The sequence below is a fragment of the Endocarpon pusillum genome, assembly GCF_000464535.1.
Source record: "Endocarpon pusillum Z07020 unplaced genomic scaffold C679989, whole genome shotgun sequence".
NCBI lineage: Eukaryota > Fungi > Ascomycota > Eurotiomycetes > Verrucariales > Verrucariaceae > Endocarpon > Endocarpon pusillum.
The window spans coordinates 68437-85321 of NW_006913462.1; the positions used below are offsets into that span (position 1 = coordinate 68437).

General features: G+C 47.6%; 6 protein-coding genes across 6 annotated transcripts; 2 read left to right on the top strand and 4 right to left on the bottom strand.

Annotated features, from left to right (window-relative positions):
• Positions 1 to 259: 259 nt before the first annotated feature.
• Positions 260 to 4914, bottom strand: EPUS_07950 (uncharacterized protein; the record flags this gene model as incomplete). The annotated part of the gene is made up of 8 exons (XM_007787442.1): positions 260 to 538; positions 3350 to 3714; positions 3773 to 3947; positions 4040 to 4131; positions 4197 to 4461; positions 4514 to 4596; positions 4655 to 4672; positions 4767 to 4914. The coding sequence occupies 8 exons, from the start codon at positions 4912 to 4914 to the stop codon at positions 260 to 262; spliced, it is 1425 nt and encodes a 474-aa protein (XP_007785632.1).
• Positions 4915 to 6841: 1927 nt separating this feature from the next.
• On the top strand, positions 6842 to 8344 carry EPUS_07951 (serine hydroxymethyltransferase; the record flags this gene model as incomplete). Its single annotated transcript, XM_007787443.1, has 4 exons — positions 6842 to 6941; positions 7022 to 7159; positions 7213 to 8042; positions 8108 to 8344. 4 exons carry the CDS (start codon positions 6842 to 6844, stop codon positions 8342 to 8344), a joined length of 1305 nt encoding a protein of 434 aa, XP_007785633.1.
• A 1500-nt stretch (positions 8345 to 9844) lies between these two features.
• On the top strand, positions 9845 to 10247 carry EPUS_07952 (60S ribosomal protein L30-1; the record flags this gene model as incomplete). Its single annotated transcript, XM_007787444.1, has 3 exons — positions 9845 to 9920; positions 9973 to 10097; positions 10149 to 10247. The coding sequence occupies 3 exons, from the start codon at positions 9845 to 9847 to the stop codon at positions 10245 to 10247; spliced, it is 300 nt and encodes a 99-aa protein (XP_007785634.1).
• A 2227-nt stretch (positions 10248 to 12474) lies between these two features.
• Positions 12475 to 13749, bottom strand: EPUS_07953 (uncharacterized protein; the record flags this gene model as incomplete). Its single annotated transcript, XM_007787445.1, has 3 exons — positions 12475 to 13138; positions 13187 to 13684; positions 13736 to 13749. 3 exons carry the CDS (start codon positions 13747 to 13749, stop codon positions 12475 to 12477), a joined length of 1176 nt encoding a protein of 391 aa, XP_007785635.1.
• A 560-nt stretch (positions 13750 to 14309) lies between these two features.
• Positions 14310 to 15216, bottom strand: EPUS_07954 (uncharacterized protein; the record flags this gene model as incomplete). The annotated part of the gene is made up of 3 exons (XM_007787446.1): positions 14310 to 14949; positions 15003 to 15149; positions 15209 to 15216. The coding sequence occupies 3 exons, from the start codon at positions 15214 to 15216 to the stop codon at positions 14310 to 14312; spliced, it is 795 nt and encodes a 264-aa protein (XP_007785636.1).
• A 485-nt stretch (positions 15217 to 15701) lies between these two features.
• On the bottom strand, positions 15702 to 16641 carry EPUS_07955 (uncharacterized protein; the record flags this gene model as incomplete). The annotated part of the gene is made up of 2 exons (XM_007787447.1): positions 15702 to 16389; positions 16445 to 16641. 2 exons carry the CDS (start codon positions 16639 to 16641, stop codon positions 15702 to 15704), a joined length of 885 nt encoding a protein of 294 aa, XP_007785637.1.
• Between the last annotated feature and the right edge of the window lie 244 nt (positions 16642 to 16885).

Genomic DNA, 16885 nt, shown 5'->3' on the forward strand with positions numbered 1-16885 from the left:
CGCTAGCGCTAGGGCCGCCGGGTATTGATTGGCACTACGCGTTAGTAAGGGGCATGCTCGCTATATAGGAGCGACCCCAGTGCCACCCTCGTCGGCTCTGCAGTCTTAGGATAGCACTCAACATGGGCTGAAGATCTCGCGCACTCGTCGCCTGCTTCCAACGTGACACGTGACATTCTTTATGTTTAGATAATCTATAATATTCTATATAAAGCAAACAACTAATATATCGCTATATGTCAACTTTATTAACTAGTTTCTAGGGTCTAGAAAAGGATTCAGGATCGTCTTTATCAAGATTTAGTTCACAAGCGTTTTTGGCATAGCTATTCGTTGATTTGATAATTCTGTCGATTATAGCAGGCGTAAGGAGTTTTTGGAATGTATCAAGCTCCGAGAGACCTTCTAGAAGGGGTTTTGAGCGCTCGAATCGTAATTCTAACGACGGTTTGTACGCAGGGAGGTCAGGGAGTTGATTGACGTCAATTTCGAGCGTTTTCGGAAGAGGACCAATGGCAACAGGTTTGAGAGCCGTTTGCTGCTCCGTTCGGTCAGTTCTCTGGGTGATCTTGGGGTCCCTAGCTGCAGAAGGAGCACCTCTTTCTTCCCATATAGTTCTAGGCTTTGGCTGGCGTTGAGACCTGCGCAATTCCATGTAGAAGTTGGGATGGATGGCGCCGATCCTCCGAAAATGGAAAAAAAGTCATGCCAAGACCGAAAATGCTTGGCACGCTAAAATGCAGCAAATTCCCACCGGCGCGTGGGATAGATATAAAAGAATGTCTTTGGATTTGGGACTGTTTTTGGGGAGGGGGGAGGGTATAGGGAGGGATGGCCCATTTCCAGACTCTTGAGAGTCAGTATGATATAGCTTACAGGGTTGATGCGAAACCAACAAAAGTTGTGGAGTAAGTGGTTTGAAAATACTGGAAAATGAAAAATACAAAAATGAAATTTAAACCAAAAGTGAAAATTACGGGCCGGTTGGAGAGTAATCGCTTCCATGTTGTCGCCAGTGTTGTATGAGTTTGCATTGACAAGTCCAGCAGCGCAGAGCTCAGTGAAGCCATCAACTCCATGTACAGGTGGTATGAGCGCGCAGAGGTATGTTTTGCGTATCTTTCGGCCCTTGATGAGTCTGGACATCGCGACGTCATGCTACCTCGTTGCCAGTGGTTCACACGGGCTGGACGTTGCGGGAACTGATCGCTCCTAACAACGTTCTGTTCTTCGACAAGAAATGGAACGTCCAAGATTCTAAAAACCACCTGGTCCATTCTCTCCACAGAATCACATCTATCGGGATCGAGGTACTTCGGCATGAGCAGCCGCTTTCGGCGGTGGCTGTGGCAGAAAAGATGGCCTGGTCAGCTCATAGAGAAACCACTCGAATTGAAGATACTGCATATTTTCTGCTAGGTATTTTCGATCTCAACCTGCCATTGCTGTACGGTGAGGAGGAGAAGGCTTTCCGACAACTCCCGGAGAGAGTTTTCGGCGTCGAACATTGGTATCAAAACCTATGTCCAGGTTCTCTCTCAGGTCATTCCGGGAAGAAAAGCCTTTCGATATGTTCTACCTCTAGATTGCGCTGATGATCCGAGAAATTCTTTTGGCATCTTGCTGAGAAAGTGTGGCCCAAACGAATTTCTCAGTGAAGACCCATGGACGATATTGGAAAATATCGAATTCTGTACGCCAAACGCAGCCAAAGAATGATACCTCCTAACCGGACTGCCGCAGGTTGATTCTGACCGATAGTCTCCGCGACCAAGCGCAGGTTCCTCGATAGCTCAAACGCGCTCACACGTACTCCAAATCCAGCTACCGCTCCATATCGACATCTACGATGTTTGGCCATGGAGCAGGTACGACGACGAAGACCAATTATTTTTTGTGCATGACGATCCAGAATGGGATTCTGCCACGCTGAGACTCATTGTATACTTCTCTGAAAAAGTTGATCGCCGTCATATTAATGTCAATTGCGAATGCATGTTTTATGTCATCGGCTGGTCTAAGCTCGATATGCGTGGTCTGCAGTGCGCACTGGTTGACTACCAAGCAATCCACAAGGCTTTGAATGAAGTGCAATCCTAGATCTCGACATGGGAGCACAATAGCTCACAAGTCCTTGAGACGTTGGTCCATCACAAGATACCCAAGTCATCATCTGTCGTTTTCAAGGTTCCAGAATCGGACCTCAGTATCTCGGCGTCTTTCAAGTCAAACCGACTCAATGATCCGACGCTATGTCAGAACTGGTTTTGGAGTATCCAATCCGTCTGCGAGTTCCACAAGACCGAGGAGAAGCCTCGCCCTCGGAATGGTCAATGACGGCTCGAGGACTACTGAGGAGTATTACTCTCAAAAACACCCTGATGTTGCATGAGAGAGTTGCAGCAAGCATTCAATAGAGGTCCACAGTTGGGTCTGCGTCAGGCAGAATGAGAATCATAGCCGGAACTACTCCACTGCATCCTGGTATAGTGGACAGCTGGAGGAGGGGACCCCCTCCAGACGGGTATGAGCTTGGCGCTCTCGTTAAGATGTCTAAAGCAACATTGGGTTGATGAATCCGAGCAGATCGGCTCGTTTTGATGGCTTTGACTCCTTGTTGGATGGATCCTAGCTTCTCTATGCGAACATAGATACTGGTCCCCAGCACCAGGTAGACGTGTCCATCCATGGTGGGGTACATTGTTCTTATTTAGCTATATATATCTACAGTCTGTATATAAGTTTTATATCTGATTTATCTATTCAAACAAACTTATTAAATTAAAAACAATAGTCTCATGAAAGTATTCAAAAGAAAAGGAGCAAATATTATGAGGAAGAATTTGTCACGGAGTTGACATGGAGGCCTCCTGGGGCCTAGATGGAGTCGTGGTCCGACTCTCTCTAGGGCATCTGGATAAGGATTAATATACTATTCCAACTGCATTCAAGTAACTTTGGTTACTTGGGCGTAACTCTTTTGTGAAGTTGGATCACTATCTCAGAATTTTTTGGGACTGATAACAAGCAATCCAACAACTCATTCTTCTAGACAGTTAATAAGAACTTCAAATTCAAGTAAAAATATAGTAGTAGTTTAATCAACCAGGTTATCTTCTGTTATCATGTAAATAGCTATCTATTATTTCTAAAGGCTATTATAATACATAGGCTTTTTATCTAATTATTATTTTATCTCTTAAGCCCATCCAAACTTTCTTCCCACCCAACTAAAACCGCTTATTATTGCAGTTGTCCCAACAAAGATGATCAACCAACTGTATTTAGTGCCATAACCCAGCCCAGCGTTTATCGGCCAGAGTTCACTGGAGAGAATAGCTTCACTCACCGGCCCACTGGCTAAATTACCAACTCCTCTCCCTGCCGCCAACAACGCAAACACCATACCTGCATCTGCATCAGGGTGTCTGTCTCGAATCTCCTGGATGATAGCGGACCAGCTAGTTGAGAAAGCACCGGCGAAGAACCCATAGACGATGCTAAAGGCGCAGAGGGCGGGCAATGAGATCGAAATGCCCCAGAGAATGAAAACGGAGCATGCGGCGCCGATGGCCGAGATAAGGATCACAGTTGTAACGTGGAGTCTGTCCGTTTGGGCCCCCAAGACGATGGTCCCCAGAACCAGCGTTCCATTGAAGAGCGACACTGTCAGTGGACCTGCGATCTGTGGAAGTCCGATTGCGCTTGCATATGCTAATGCAGAGGGTGAGCCGGGAGATTTGAAAGAAAGAGTGCAATAGAGAAAACGTACAGGGAAGGTAAAGAGGCGGGATGAAGTAGCCTAGACCTTCGATAATGTTTGGTATTTGGTAGACCCAGAACTCACGGCGACGTAAGAATTCGAAGCTGATGTTTCGAGATGTATCATGGGATGAAATTGGCAAACGAGGTTTCAGGTAGTACATTAGCGGTCCCAGAAATGATCCCTAGTATCAAATGTGTCAGCTGCTGATGTGAGCTGCGGATGTCAGGTAGTGTCTTCTTGATAGTTGAATTCTCTGTTTAGACATCCACTTACCAAAATCACCACCCAAACCCGAAGTACGATTCGGAATCCGAGTCTTTCCAGGCCCCAGTCCATAAGAAATGGAATCAGTAACCCGCCCAGGCCTGTCCCAGCCTAAATGCGCCAACAGATTAAACCTCCGGTCCTCGATAGTGTTGGCAGAATTTACCTGCCCACATGATTCCAAAAGCCAATCCTTTCTTTTTCACAAACCACTCGTCCATAAATAGAATGCAAGGACAGTATGACATGGCTCCCCCAACCCCATAGAGTACCCCTTGCAGCAGTATTAGATGCCAGACGGCTTGAGCGAATGAGGAAAGAAGCAAAGCCAGAATCAGGATCATGAATCCTAGGATCGTACACGGTCTGCTCCATTGCGGTTGCATCATGAGTACAATAAAGGTGAAAGGCGAGCCAAGATACATTATGCCCTGAAGAGATGTCAGTTAAACCTGTGCAGATAGAGCTGAAAGCGGTGCTCACGGTTGCTGATGTACCGATGATAGGGATTGCTGATGGAGAAGCGGAGAAAGGTTCATGGGCAGTGTAATACTCTTGAAGAATCCCTGTTCGTCCCTTCCGTCAGAAGTCTTGATGTATTGTGTTCTTTGTGGCCAAACAGACCATATGAGAAGGGAAATCCTACTCGAGAGCATTAGATTGAGGTAGCTGTCCCATGGTGGCAAGCAAGAAGAAAGCATCAATAGAGAAGGAAGAGGTCAAAATAGAAGCGTACCCCAAAGCAGCATTTCGATGGTGAAGCAGCCAGCCAGAAACAACCAGGCATCTTTCCCGCCATCAACCGGGGGCAGGAAGCTATCTTGCTCCGACTCGACAACCTCTTCTTCGGCAATATCTTTTAGGAGACGATCAGTCTCTGACATTTTCCGTCATCCACTAGTAGAGAAATCTGAACTCTGTAAGAGAAGTAAGAGTAGAAAATAGAACGACGAGTTGTTATGTCTGAGAGGCAATTAAGTATTGTACATATCAGAGCCTTGATAAGGTAATGCCCCCAAAAGCAATTACAAGAGGATCAAAGAGGCCAAGACATTCGCACACACCCTACGCGGACACTATTTCTCCTTCTCCCTCAATACATGAACAGCTACGTCAGCTGAGCTGCAGGTTTCGATACAGTCAGGCCCATCAGTCGTGCTCAGAAAGATGCACGGAAAGAGCGCCCCAATACCAGTTTGATTGGACGGTCAGGTTGACGCGCTTTGTGGAAGCCCAGGGTCTGCGCGTGCACACATGACATATTTTAATAAAGGCGCCTCGTAACACAGGTAATGTGGAAGTTGTGTAAGAATAATGTCTCCAAATCCAGCATAGTGCCAAGTACTGAGATGCGGTGGATGCACACTTTGTTATTCGGGCATGATCCGGTGATATATTTCACTCACCTTCTTCGATGATCTACACATGAATCTAAAGATCACTGGTTGAGATGCATTCTTGCCGGATGCGCTCACATAGGATGGTGTGTGACCACTATCCTTGAAAGGGCTAGAACTCATCATGTCCATTTTGCTCCCCGCCTCCTGTAGACCTTGGGCGACTAGCTAGACCACCGCTACTGCTGTGCCATAGTAAAGATGTGTCAAACGGCAGGAGCACTTATTGGCCGCGTTTCGTACGCGTTATCCCTGCGTTTTTCTTGCTGTTGATTGGCCAATTTCTGCTGCAATTTCGCGGCTAATGTCGCTGTGCCTTACAGCAAATTTGTACTTATTCCTGCGCCCTGTGCACCTTTTTTGAACGAACAGAGCCATTTCTTCCTCCTGCTGCACAAGATGCTGTGTATCCTTTTTTCTGACCCAGTCGTAAGTTGTTGCTTGGCGTTCCTGTCAGCTTATAAACGTTTGCAAATGGAATAGTGTCAGACGTTATTTTTACGCGAAATCCCTGCGTTTCGCCTGCTTTTGATTGGTCTACGCCATACAGCGAATTTGTACTTATTTCTGCGCGCCCTGCGCCTTTTGAGAAAGAACAGAGCCATTTCTTCTATCTGATTGACAAATAGCTTGTTACTTGCTACATCGATTAACGGGTAGTACACCATAACCTAAACTACTTGATCATTGCACAACCTCTCTAATATTGCATAATCCTTCTCGTTCAATCACTGATGTTATTGATCATCTTGCTTTGAATACTACATCTCTGCAGCTTTTCGGTTACTCAGTGTGAGACCTGCAGGACACAAGACCTTCAACCCAGAGGTCCACAGCGCTAGTCTATGCATCATGGTAATTACTTATTGAGTATTCCACATTCATGCCGCGTATGAGAGACGGATTGCGTTTGCATTGCATGTTGGCACGTCATCTGGTGAACTGCCAATGCCAGGTTTTGCTATGGCATTGCAGTGCTTTTCGAGGTCGAGATGAATTGCAGTTGAATCTTACGTACCTTCATATATCAGTCCTAGAACCCCACGGAACGAATAAAGTCTAGGAGGCAACCTTGTTTGCACTTAAAGGAACATGATCGCGATTTCATTTGCGAGCTCCTCTCGTACCTCGCGAGTTTTGTTTGCCATGTTCAAGACGATGGTAACCAGAGAACGTATGCACAACCAGACCCTTTCAAGTGCGAGGCTCCGGACCATCTCGATGGCGGCCCGGGCCCAGCACAAGGTATCTAAGCGTGTACAAGACTTACATTACGGTCGAACAATGGCTGAGTATCAGAAATAGTTACTCTCTCGAAACCTGGAAGAGGCGGATCCGGAAATGTATCAAATAATGCACCAAGTACAAGAGTCATTTTACAGCATATCGCAGCTATGTCTGTGACTGAGATGAGATGCAGGAAAAACATCGGCAAAAGAGATTTCTTAATCTCGTCGCCTCGGAGAACTTCACCTCAGAAGCGGTCCTTGAAGCGCTGGGTAGTGTAATGCAAGGTACGTTAGATGCTCTTTGCTGAGCAGCTTTATACTGCCGAGCCACGATTTACCAGGTTAAAATAACTTTTGACTGCTAGGCGGCAACTCGGAAGGCTATCCTGGAGCACGATATTATAGCGGAAACGAATTTGTTGATCAAGGGGAACGACTGTGTCAGAAACGAGCGCTTGAAGTCTTTGGTCTCAAGGAAGAAGACTGGGGCGTTAACGTTCAACGTATGTTTGCAAGTGCTACTTTAAGAAGCTGTGGATATGTTAACACAATATAGCTTTGTCTGGGACTCCTGCAAATCTGTATGCCTACTCCGCGCTCCTCAACGTCCATGATCGCATTATGGGTCTGGACCTTCCTGATGGCGGACATCTCTCACACGGCTTTCAGAGCGCCAACAAGAAAGTATCGGCAAGCTCTAAATATTTCGAGTCCTTACCTTATCGGCTTGAACCATCTACTGGACTGATTGATTATGAAAACCTCCAGACTCTTGCTTCGCTCTACCGCCCCAAGATGATAATTGCCGGCACCTCGGCCTATTCACGGAAAATTGATTATGCTCGCATGCGAACTATAGCTGAATCCGTTGGGGCGTATTTACTCTCAGATATGGCGCATATCTCTGGTCTGGTCGCGACAGGCGTATTGCCGTCGCCATTTCTGCACTCCGACATCGTCACGACGACAACGCACAAGTCGTTACGCGGACCGCGTGGGGCGATGATTTTTTTCCGACGAGGCGTCCGCCGTCGCGATAAACACGGCAAGGAAGAGCTCTACGCCCTAGAAGAATTGATAAACTCGTCCGTGTTCCCAGGTCATCAAGGCGGCCCACACCAACATACCATCACGGCGCTCGCAGTCGCTTTACGCCAGGCGCAGACGCCTGAGTTTAAAGCATACGCAGAGGCGGTCGTAGCTAACGCGCGATTGCTCGCCAAATGCCTGGGCACATCTCAACATGAGGGCGGCTATGGATACACCGTCGTCTCAGGCGGGACCGATAACCACATCGTGCTGCTGGATCTACGCGACCGTGGCGTGGATGGCGCTCGCGTGCAACGTGTCCTTGAACTCGTCAGTGTCGTCGCCAACAAAAACACCGTGCCTGGTGATCGTTCCGCCACCGCGCCCAAGGGCTTACGGCTCGGGGCTACCGCCGCTTCCAGGCGAACGATTATATTCGTGTCGCCCATGTCATTGATCGCGCCATCACCATCACGCAACGTGTTGATATGAGGATTCGCGAAGAGGCTGAGAGTCGCGGCTACAAGACTCCTGGAGGGATCAAAACGTTCTTGAAGGTGTTGGGGGACGGCACAGACGTCCTGGAAATTGGAGAATTGCGGAAAGAGGTTGAAGACTGGGTTGAGACATTTCCTGTGCCTTGGGAAAATTGTCCTTAAGAAGGCAGTCACAGGTAGAGTTGACTTAATCTCCATCATCGAACTGTGTGTGCGGAAAAGGATGATTTTGCTGGCCTTCTTGTCGCTCTTAAAGACGCTGGTTTCGAGTTTGAATGTCGCACGGAGGAGGGAGCTGAATTCAGAGGGCCAGAGAGTTGATACACAGCTACAGCAAATCTGGTTTGCCTATCTTGATCACATTTGGTACGTTCAACAATTTATGGCTGATTGGACTCTTTTTATCTATGGTACATTCAAAACAAATGCTCGGAACCTTGTTCTGTTGGTTATGGCTGGTATTACCAGTTGTGATCAAACATTCGTCGCCGTCCTCTCATTTGCCTGCTCCAAATCGAAAATGTCTTTCGATATCCTACCCGGGCACAGCGAGGTCCTGTCGAATCTACGCAAGAGCTTGAGGAGGAGGACCTTCACATTCAAATGCCTAGCACGGTCAAAATGTCTTCATAGAAGCGTCACTTCAAGGCTCATAATAAGATGAAGAAGCGCTTAATGGCACAGCGGATTGGAAGAGGCGTTCGTGCGAAAGAGACAATCAAGGTCTTACTTGTGGGGCCTCAGAGCCACTTCTGGCCCCCCAGCAACCCTCCACAAGCCCCAAAAGCTCCGAGAACGAAGAAGATGATCGTCTCCAGAAGTTCTACTGGATGCCATTCGTGCGGATTATTTTCAAAATCTTGGCAACTGAAGAGAAGTAAAACCTGCTCGGCACTCACCTCGACACTCACGCCGTCGACGCCGCTTTTATCACCTGCTCTCACCTGCCGCTCACCCACTGTCCAGCGCTCCCGGGTGATTCGTGGGTGAGCGCTGCATGATCCTGCCTACAACAGCCTCTCGTCAACGGTCTCCAACATGGCTGTTCAGTGCCACCCTGTTCAATCGAGAGGGAGGGGGAATTTCCACGTCGGATCTTCTTCCACCTTCCGCAGCTTACGACGTAGTATGTGTTCTTCTCTAGTTCAGTCACAAATATAGCCACTACTTAGCAGGAAGAGGGCCTCTGAAAGCTATGTCTGGACTACCATCAATTTTTGCTTAGTTTAGGCCTAACCATGATATGACTTAGTTAGCATAGAAATACAGAGTCAAGACATCTCAAATACATTGAAATTCTGTCATTTTGGAGGTCCTTTGAGAAATTATGGTCATATGACGGTCAAATTATGGTCTTCTGATCGTCTTTTGACGGTCCTCCAGTCCTTGTAATGGCTAATCACTCGCAAATTCACTAGGGCCATTACGGCGTCATATTTAGAACCCTTCTCCTGCAGTGGTAGTACTAAGCCACAGGGTCTACGCCAAGAGGCTCAAGGTCACGTGTTAGCCAAAATCCCACAATGAAGTTTAATTCAAAGTACCAAGCAAAGTTTGAGATATTAATCAACCGCCTTCGCTATTAAAACCTAGAACCTCCGCCGGAGCGCACCCTTTCGAATTTCAATTGCAGAGGTCGTTCAAGACTTCTCAAGCGTAACGATGGCGCCCAAGAAAGCGAAGAAGACCGCTGATAGCATTAACTCTCGGCTTGCGCTGGTCATGAAATCTGGCAAGGGTAATGTCGAAGCATCAAGAATATCAGCAGACTGGCTGATCGTTCCTCAAAGTCACTCTTGGCTACAAGTCGACGCTGAAATCTTTGCGCTCTGGCAAGGCCAAGCTTGTCATCATTGCCGGCAATACTCCACCTCTTCGAAAAAGCGAGCTTGAATACTACTCAATGCTGTCAAAAGTATGTTCCTGGTACACTTCTGATTGGGCCTTTGCTGATTACGCGACCTAGACAAATGTTCACCATTTTGCGGGCAACAACGTGAGCACACCTCCAGTCGATCACCCTGCGAAGAAGCTTCTACGGGGCTTTGGAGGGTCAAAACGCTGACCAAGATATATAGATTGAGCTGGGCACCGCTTGCGGAAAGCTTTACCGGTGCTCCACCATGGCTGTACTGGATGCTGGTGACTCCGATATTCTGAGCGGATCGACTGCATAGAGGGCGAAAGAAAATGGAAGGATTTAGCATGATACCCTGGGGAATGAGCGCAGCGCGTTATTGAACGTGAAATTGCCTGTGATCTCTGGCCAGTTCATTCAGCGCAGAAAGTAGTCCTTCAGCTCTTGCTCATGCCGATGCTATCAAGATTACTCTAGTACTTCCACTTCCGCTATAGCCCACAAATCTTGATATGATGATCAGCACCTTACATTCCCATTTCTTCAAATGCACCCTCGTTTTTACGATCTTGCTTCTGAATACAATACCTTTTCTGCTACCTCTACCTTTACGCAGGTAATTTCGAAGAGCAGGGCCTAGCACCTTTTTCTGCCTCTATCGTGCTATGTGTGGATCTATTTGCCCGGATCTGCAAGAATTCGGACGACGAAGAGTTCAGGAAAGGTCAATGGCACACCTTCGACCGCGCGGAATGTCCCTATGACATCTCTGGTTATTCACAGTAGGGTGATATCTCAAGACAAGCTCACAGACATGAAATGCAGGTTCATCATGACCTGAAGTCAAGACCAGCATTTGAAGAGCATCATCAGCTGGATATTGCTACCACAATTTTGAGAATGCGCTGTACGAATGGAGTCTCGTCAAGAGACGCACACCGAATCTGGCGAAACATCGAGATATTACCCGTGCGGCGACTGGGAAGAGGAAGATGTCATCGAAACCCTTCGTCAGCAAACCCGAAAGATGCTCTCCTGGACGGGAACGACACAAAGGTCTATCACGTGTTTATGAAACCGGGTTCGTTTCAGCAACATTTGTCTTCGAACAAGATTCGACCATCCCTTTTCCTGAAGATCTCAACTGCGCTAAGATTCGAATACTTATCGAAACAAGTCAACCAAACATTGTAGCACTCTTTCTGTGATGAATTGCTGAGACCTTGGGAATAAGAGATTGCTGGCAAGGCACCCTACAAATAAATGGAGAGCAGCAACTTCCGAACAGAGGCGAAATCACAGGGTAGAGCGGTATTGCCAGGTGGTGCGGATGACAACCTATGTCTCCCAGGTCACACAGATCGCCACCGCCATTGTCCAAAATACGGAGACGATGCGTAGAGAGAGACACCATTGCTTACAAGGATTAAAGACAAGAACCCTTAGATAGAACTGGATACTTAGCAGAGGCGTCAAATTGTACTTGCCACAAGGAAGGAAGATTCCACGATATCTGCATCACAGGGGAACTCTTTGAAACGCAAAGATCAGGGAAGCAGTGCTTCCAAGTGCAAAAGAGCATCTGTTACTGTTGACCGCTTGTAAAGTGTAGGACATGGTCTGAAACTTCCTTACGCCTTGAAGACGGCCCAGCGCACCGAAAGAAGCAGAAGAAACCACAGATCAAGCCAGCCAAACGAGCGAGTCACAGGGCCAATTTTACTCGATTTGTATTGATGGCAGAGGCATTAGGGAGGATTTTTCATTTAGGTCCCACGGTTTGCGGGTATCGAGCTCTTTCACTTGAACGGCATTAGGGAGCTCGAGCTGATGAGGAGGAAGGTTAGCAAGAAAATAGCAACACGTCTGTCCACTCACCAGATCGACAGCAATACATAATTATGACTTTGGGTAGGAAGGCAAAGCGTTTAGATCTGTAGCATCGCATGTTTGCGAGAAAGAGATCGTAGTCAAGAAGCGCTTGATGCTGCATGTAGGCCACTAGAAAGAGACGCTAAGTGCTCCGTACTACGTCGTAAGTAGCAAGTACTATTGAAAGTGCCGACTAATTTGCTCTTGGCATTCTTGCTTTTCACCTGCCCTCACGAGTTCACCTCCTATCAATTGTCTTCCACTGTCGTTCCATCATCCTTCAAGCACTTCAAATCTTTGGATTGCCTGGAGCAGCCAATGTGGTGACATAAGCAGTGGACGAAATAGCAGCGGCTTCGTCCAAAGTGTCACCTGTGAAGACATGATGAACAGCAACAAGACCTCACAACCGATCGTCACAACACCATCCATGGATGAGACGTGGCCAGCTCAGGTACTCAGCGACACTCGGTCTTCTGCAAACTATTCGAGCTAGTCATCTCAGGGAGCCATGAAGGCCTATCTTTGCACTGGCTGACCAGCCCGGTCTGGTTTATGAAATTTATTCGACCGCCTGAGAACCAAGCTCTTTATCCCTGAAGACATGACAAGCTGTATCTCCGGCAAAGGGGTTTTGATCAAATTGATGGTTTCTCCTCAACAACTGAACGACTAGGTCGTTGGAGTACTCAACTGGCAAGCCGCTGAGGCGTGTCCTCCATTCGTCATCCCCTCTCCAGTACCCAGCGCCGGATCTCCATACATTCAGTGCAACGAAAATTCTTCGAAGTCCACAATCTCCTGGGGTCGACTTGTAGAGCAAGTCGATGAGATTGGGTCCTGGGAAGAGCATGACCTGTTTGTTTGTCACGGCGCGGCTTATCGAATCTATGACAGCGTTTCCGAATGTCGTACACTGAAGGTAGTGGGCAAGCAGATACAACTTCGTCCCGAACGACCACCATGCATTGCATTCTGGTTTAGAAGTTTTGTTAATGGGCCACGCTGAAAACTTGACTTTGCCCGTGTAAACCCACTCCATGAAAGCATCAAATACTTCGGGATCTGCCTCGGGGAGATAGACTTCGTCTTTCAGCCCTTCTTTGGACAGACTGTTGCAAGTGCCATGAAAGAATGGGGACACTCCACAAACGAAGTTTTTGTGGACGTTGAATGACACCTTTTTAGATCCGACAAGGACTTTGAAGATGTCATTGTCGCCGTATCTGAGGAAATGTTATTACCTAAGTGATAGAATAGACTTTGAGACTCACTTAAGGCGCTTGGCTAGCGGAGGACTACTCTCATCCAAAGTCGAAGATGCTGGAGGGTTTGTACTCATTCCGCCGGTTTTGCCTGAGGCAATACCACTGAAAGTATTTCTGCTTCCTGCATCACCAGACCCTGCAAAGCTTTTTTGCTCGAACATGCTTCCTCTAAAGCCACTTCCACCAAAGAGGCCTCGCCTACTGTTATTCACGATTGGTCCAGCGCCTTTCTCATAATCTGCCAGACGAACCTCTTCGAAAGAGTGTTTGGAAAACTCAGGCAGAAAGATGATGCTCTGAAACGCGAGAAACTCCTCCACCGGCCCTTCTTTACGTGTTACTGTAAAGAAAGGTTGGCGCTGGAGCGTGGTCGGCGTATTGATGGGGGTGGTTGAAGTAATGCTGCTACTAAGAGCAGTGGTCGAAGCTGGGGCATGAGGCTGTGTTGTATTGAACGACGGTCCACTGTCGACCGGGAGGCTAACTCTTGGTGTTGTATTGAAGCTTCACATTAGCAAAAGCAAAATGAAGACTCGATGAGGATTCGGAACTCACTTAGGGGTTGCCATGCTGGATTCTTCTATGACTCTGGTTCTTGTCAAGCTGAACGATACATATCTTGCGTTAAAATGGAGCCAGAATCTAGGAAGTAAGGTTGTGACTTCAAGGTGTGGGAGATGAAAATATGCAGAGCAGGTCACATCACCAGAACGCAGGATAAGGAGCAAAAACTTGAGTGTTCGTGTGCTCAATGCCTCTGAGGGTGTTTCTTGAAAGAGCACGTGAATCTGTCTACAAGGCTTTAGGTATGATTTGTCTTGACCCTCCCTACTTGAGCACAAAGATCAGGGGCTGGCCACCTAACCCAGGGCCAAAACTTCCTTGACAAGCTCCATACTGTTTCGTTGCCCACGCAAGCAAATCTTGGAGTTATGATTGCCACCTTCTTACCAACAACGTGACCCAGCAACGTGACGGCACGAATCGAGGAGACATCGTACAGCTCCCTAGCTCTCCAGCCTTCCATGAATTCGTCACCATTGGTCTCCGCGAAACGATATTCGTGCTACCTCGTGATCATGAATTCCTCATGCCAATTCTAATTGCACCAGCATCACAGTTTTTCTTGTCAATCACTGTACGGACATTCGTCAGAGCTTCCCCCAGGAACCAGAATCTGCTTCTCAAGCCCCATCACTTGTCTGGTAGTCTGGACGAGCACTTCACAGCAGAACTCGGTGGGGAACTTGCTGATCCAATCCTTGCTTTCCTTGGGATCTGTCCAGTCACTCTTGTCCCTATTCTGCATGAAAAACCCCACGACGAGTCTCCGGAGACCACAACTCTCCGCCGTATCCTGGTAGATCAACGTTACCGCCTCAGGCGCGGGGGATCTGATAATCAGTACAGAAATTGAGCTTTTCCATACAGTGCTGAGTAGATGGTTGCTAAACTTTGGGCACTGGATGTACTTTGCAAAGACATAGAGGTCGCGGATATGTTCCCAGTCGAGTTCATGTCCCAGTCCTGTTTTTAACTTCCGGAGTGCCAGGCTGTCGAGCGACCCTCCATAGAGCCAAGTCAGAAAGTCATCGAACACATGGGCTTTTTGCTCAGGCAGGTTAACTTTATCCTCTTTGGCTTCAGCAAACTGGCCAGTCAAAGCAGCTTTAAAGTAATCAGACACTTCACACAAGAACTCCTTGTGTGCCACAAAGGGAGTCGCCTGCTGTCCAACGAATACTGTAACCGCTGATGTGTTTTGGTATCTGGTACTGATTATTAGTGCGATTGAGGTCCAGGTGGTTGAATCTGGACTAACCTTAATCGCTTGGGACTTGGTGAAACCGTCTCGTAATGCGAATCACCTATGGCGAGTTCTTGATCCTCGTCTTGAGGTTTTGGACCATACAGGACATCCTCGTCAACATCACGTATTACGAACTTCGGAATACGCCTCTTCCTGGAGCTGTTGCCAGACGCGTTGTCATTACTTCCTCTGTTGAACAAAGAACAAATGAGACTTACGAAGGCATCTTCCAAAAGCTCAATGAACCTGTTGCGAACTCAAAATGAGATCCTAAGGAGCAAGGTTACACTCACGATGGCTTGGGAATCCTTTCAGGTTTGATGGTGAGCAGGAGAAGGAATGAAGCGAATAAGTACGAGACAAGTGAAAGGCGGATTGAGCAAGAAGTAGCTTGCGGAAGCAAATCCACTTTCACAGGTGACCTCAGTGTGTTTGTGAAGTTGTATCAAGGGCGAGCTGAGAGGAGAAAGGATACTGCCAGCGAACACCGCAAGGTAACACCGGAGAGAGCGGCGTATGTGGAGGCAGGAGTTCTGGGAACTTGCATTGATAATAACACCTCCAGCACAGAGGTAGAGGAGCCTTAACGACTTCAATATTTCAAACTAAAATTCAGCTTGAGAGCCATGGTCAAGCTCATGTGCTCACATGCAATACGTCCCTCCAAATTCAGTCGAGGTAGAGTTATCCAGAGCTGCTTTCACTTACTCATTAATGAGCGGCTGGCTTTCCCAGATCGTTGTTCTCTACTGAATATCCCACTTCGTCATCTTCCACTCGCTCAACCACCCAACCTTGGGCCCAAAAGCCTGAAACCCATCTGACATTCTCAATCATCAACCTGACATTAAGATTCCTAGTGAACTCTGCCGGCACATTTTCTATCCATGCACTTATCTGCTCTGCGGTACTCAGCAGTGCCTCGTCACTCGGTACTATAGTATGCATAAGTACAATCAAGCGGCGAAGACCACAATCACCTAAGGTCTGAGAATAGATGTCTGTGATCTGCTGGGCGTTAGGCTCGGTAATTGGCAAGTCATCGTCAAGTCGAGTTCGGATGCAAGTAATGACATTGTTGCCGAAGGCTGGACACTGGAGATAATGGGCTAGTGTGTAAAGTTGCAGAGCCAGCGACCAGCATAAATACGGAACGCTGGTCTTCAATTCCTCTATCATGTGTGTCTGACCCGGGAAGCTAGAGTAAAGCCACGAAAGAAAGCTTTCGAAGCTAGTAGGAGTGACATCGGGAAGCCTCACTTGTTTCTTGGTCGCCTCTTTGAAGCCTCCGGATAGAGCGTCTTTGAAGAACTTGGAAGCATCGCATAGTAAGCGTTGATGCACAGTAAATGAGACTTTCTCGGATCCGACAATGCCAGTGACAGCGTCTTCTGCAAACCTGCATATTCTATAAGTTAGTGCACAGTTCAGAGACTGGATGCTAAATATCGTACCTTAATCGCTTACGGGGTGGTTCGGACGACGCACCAGCTGATTGATCAACTGCAGCGATGTCGTTTTTCTTGTTAAGCGCAGGTAAGCCTGAGTACGAGCCAAGACGATGGTTTGAAGGCATCATCACTCCTCGACGTGACATAAGTTGCCGAAGGTTGCTGTCGAGCGCTGCTGGCCTCTTTGGGGGGCGTGACATTGTTTGTTGCAGCACCGAAGCATTAACAGGGGTTTCCTAATGGAAGCAATATGGGTTCTTGGTTGAAAGACGCAGAATAGTGGATAGGGTGACCAAAAGAAATACAGTAGCTTGGCCTCATATGCAGGTGCTTGAAGTGATACACACAAATAAGTATTCTGCCTTGACGAAAATGGGCCTTTGGTGATGGGATTATACTTTCTAGCTTCGATGGGGGATAGGGACAAAGCAAGCGGATGAGCTG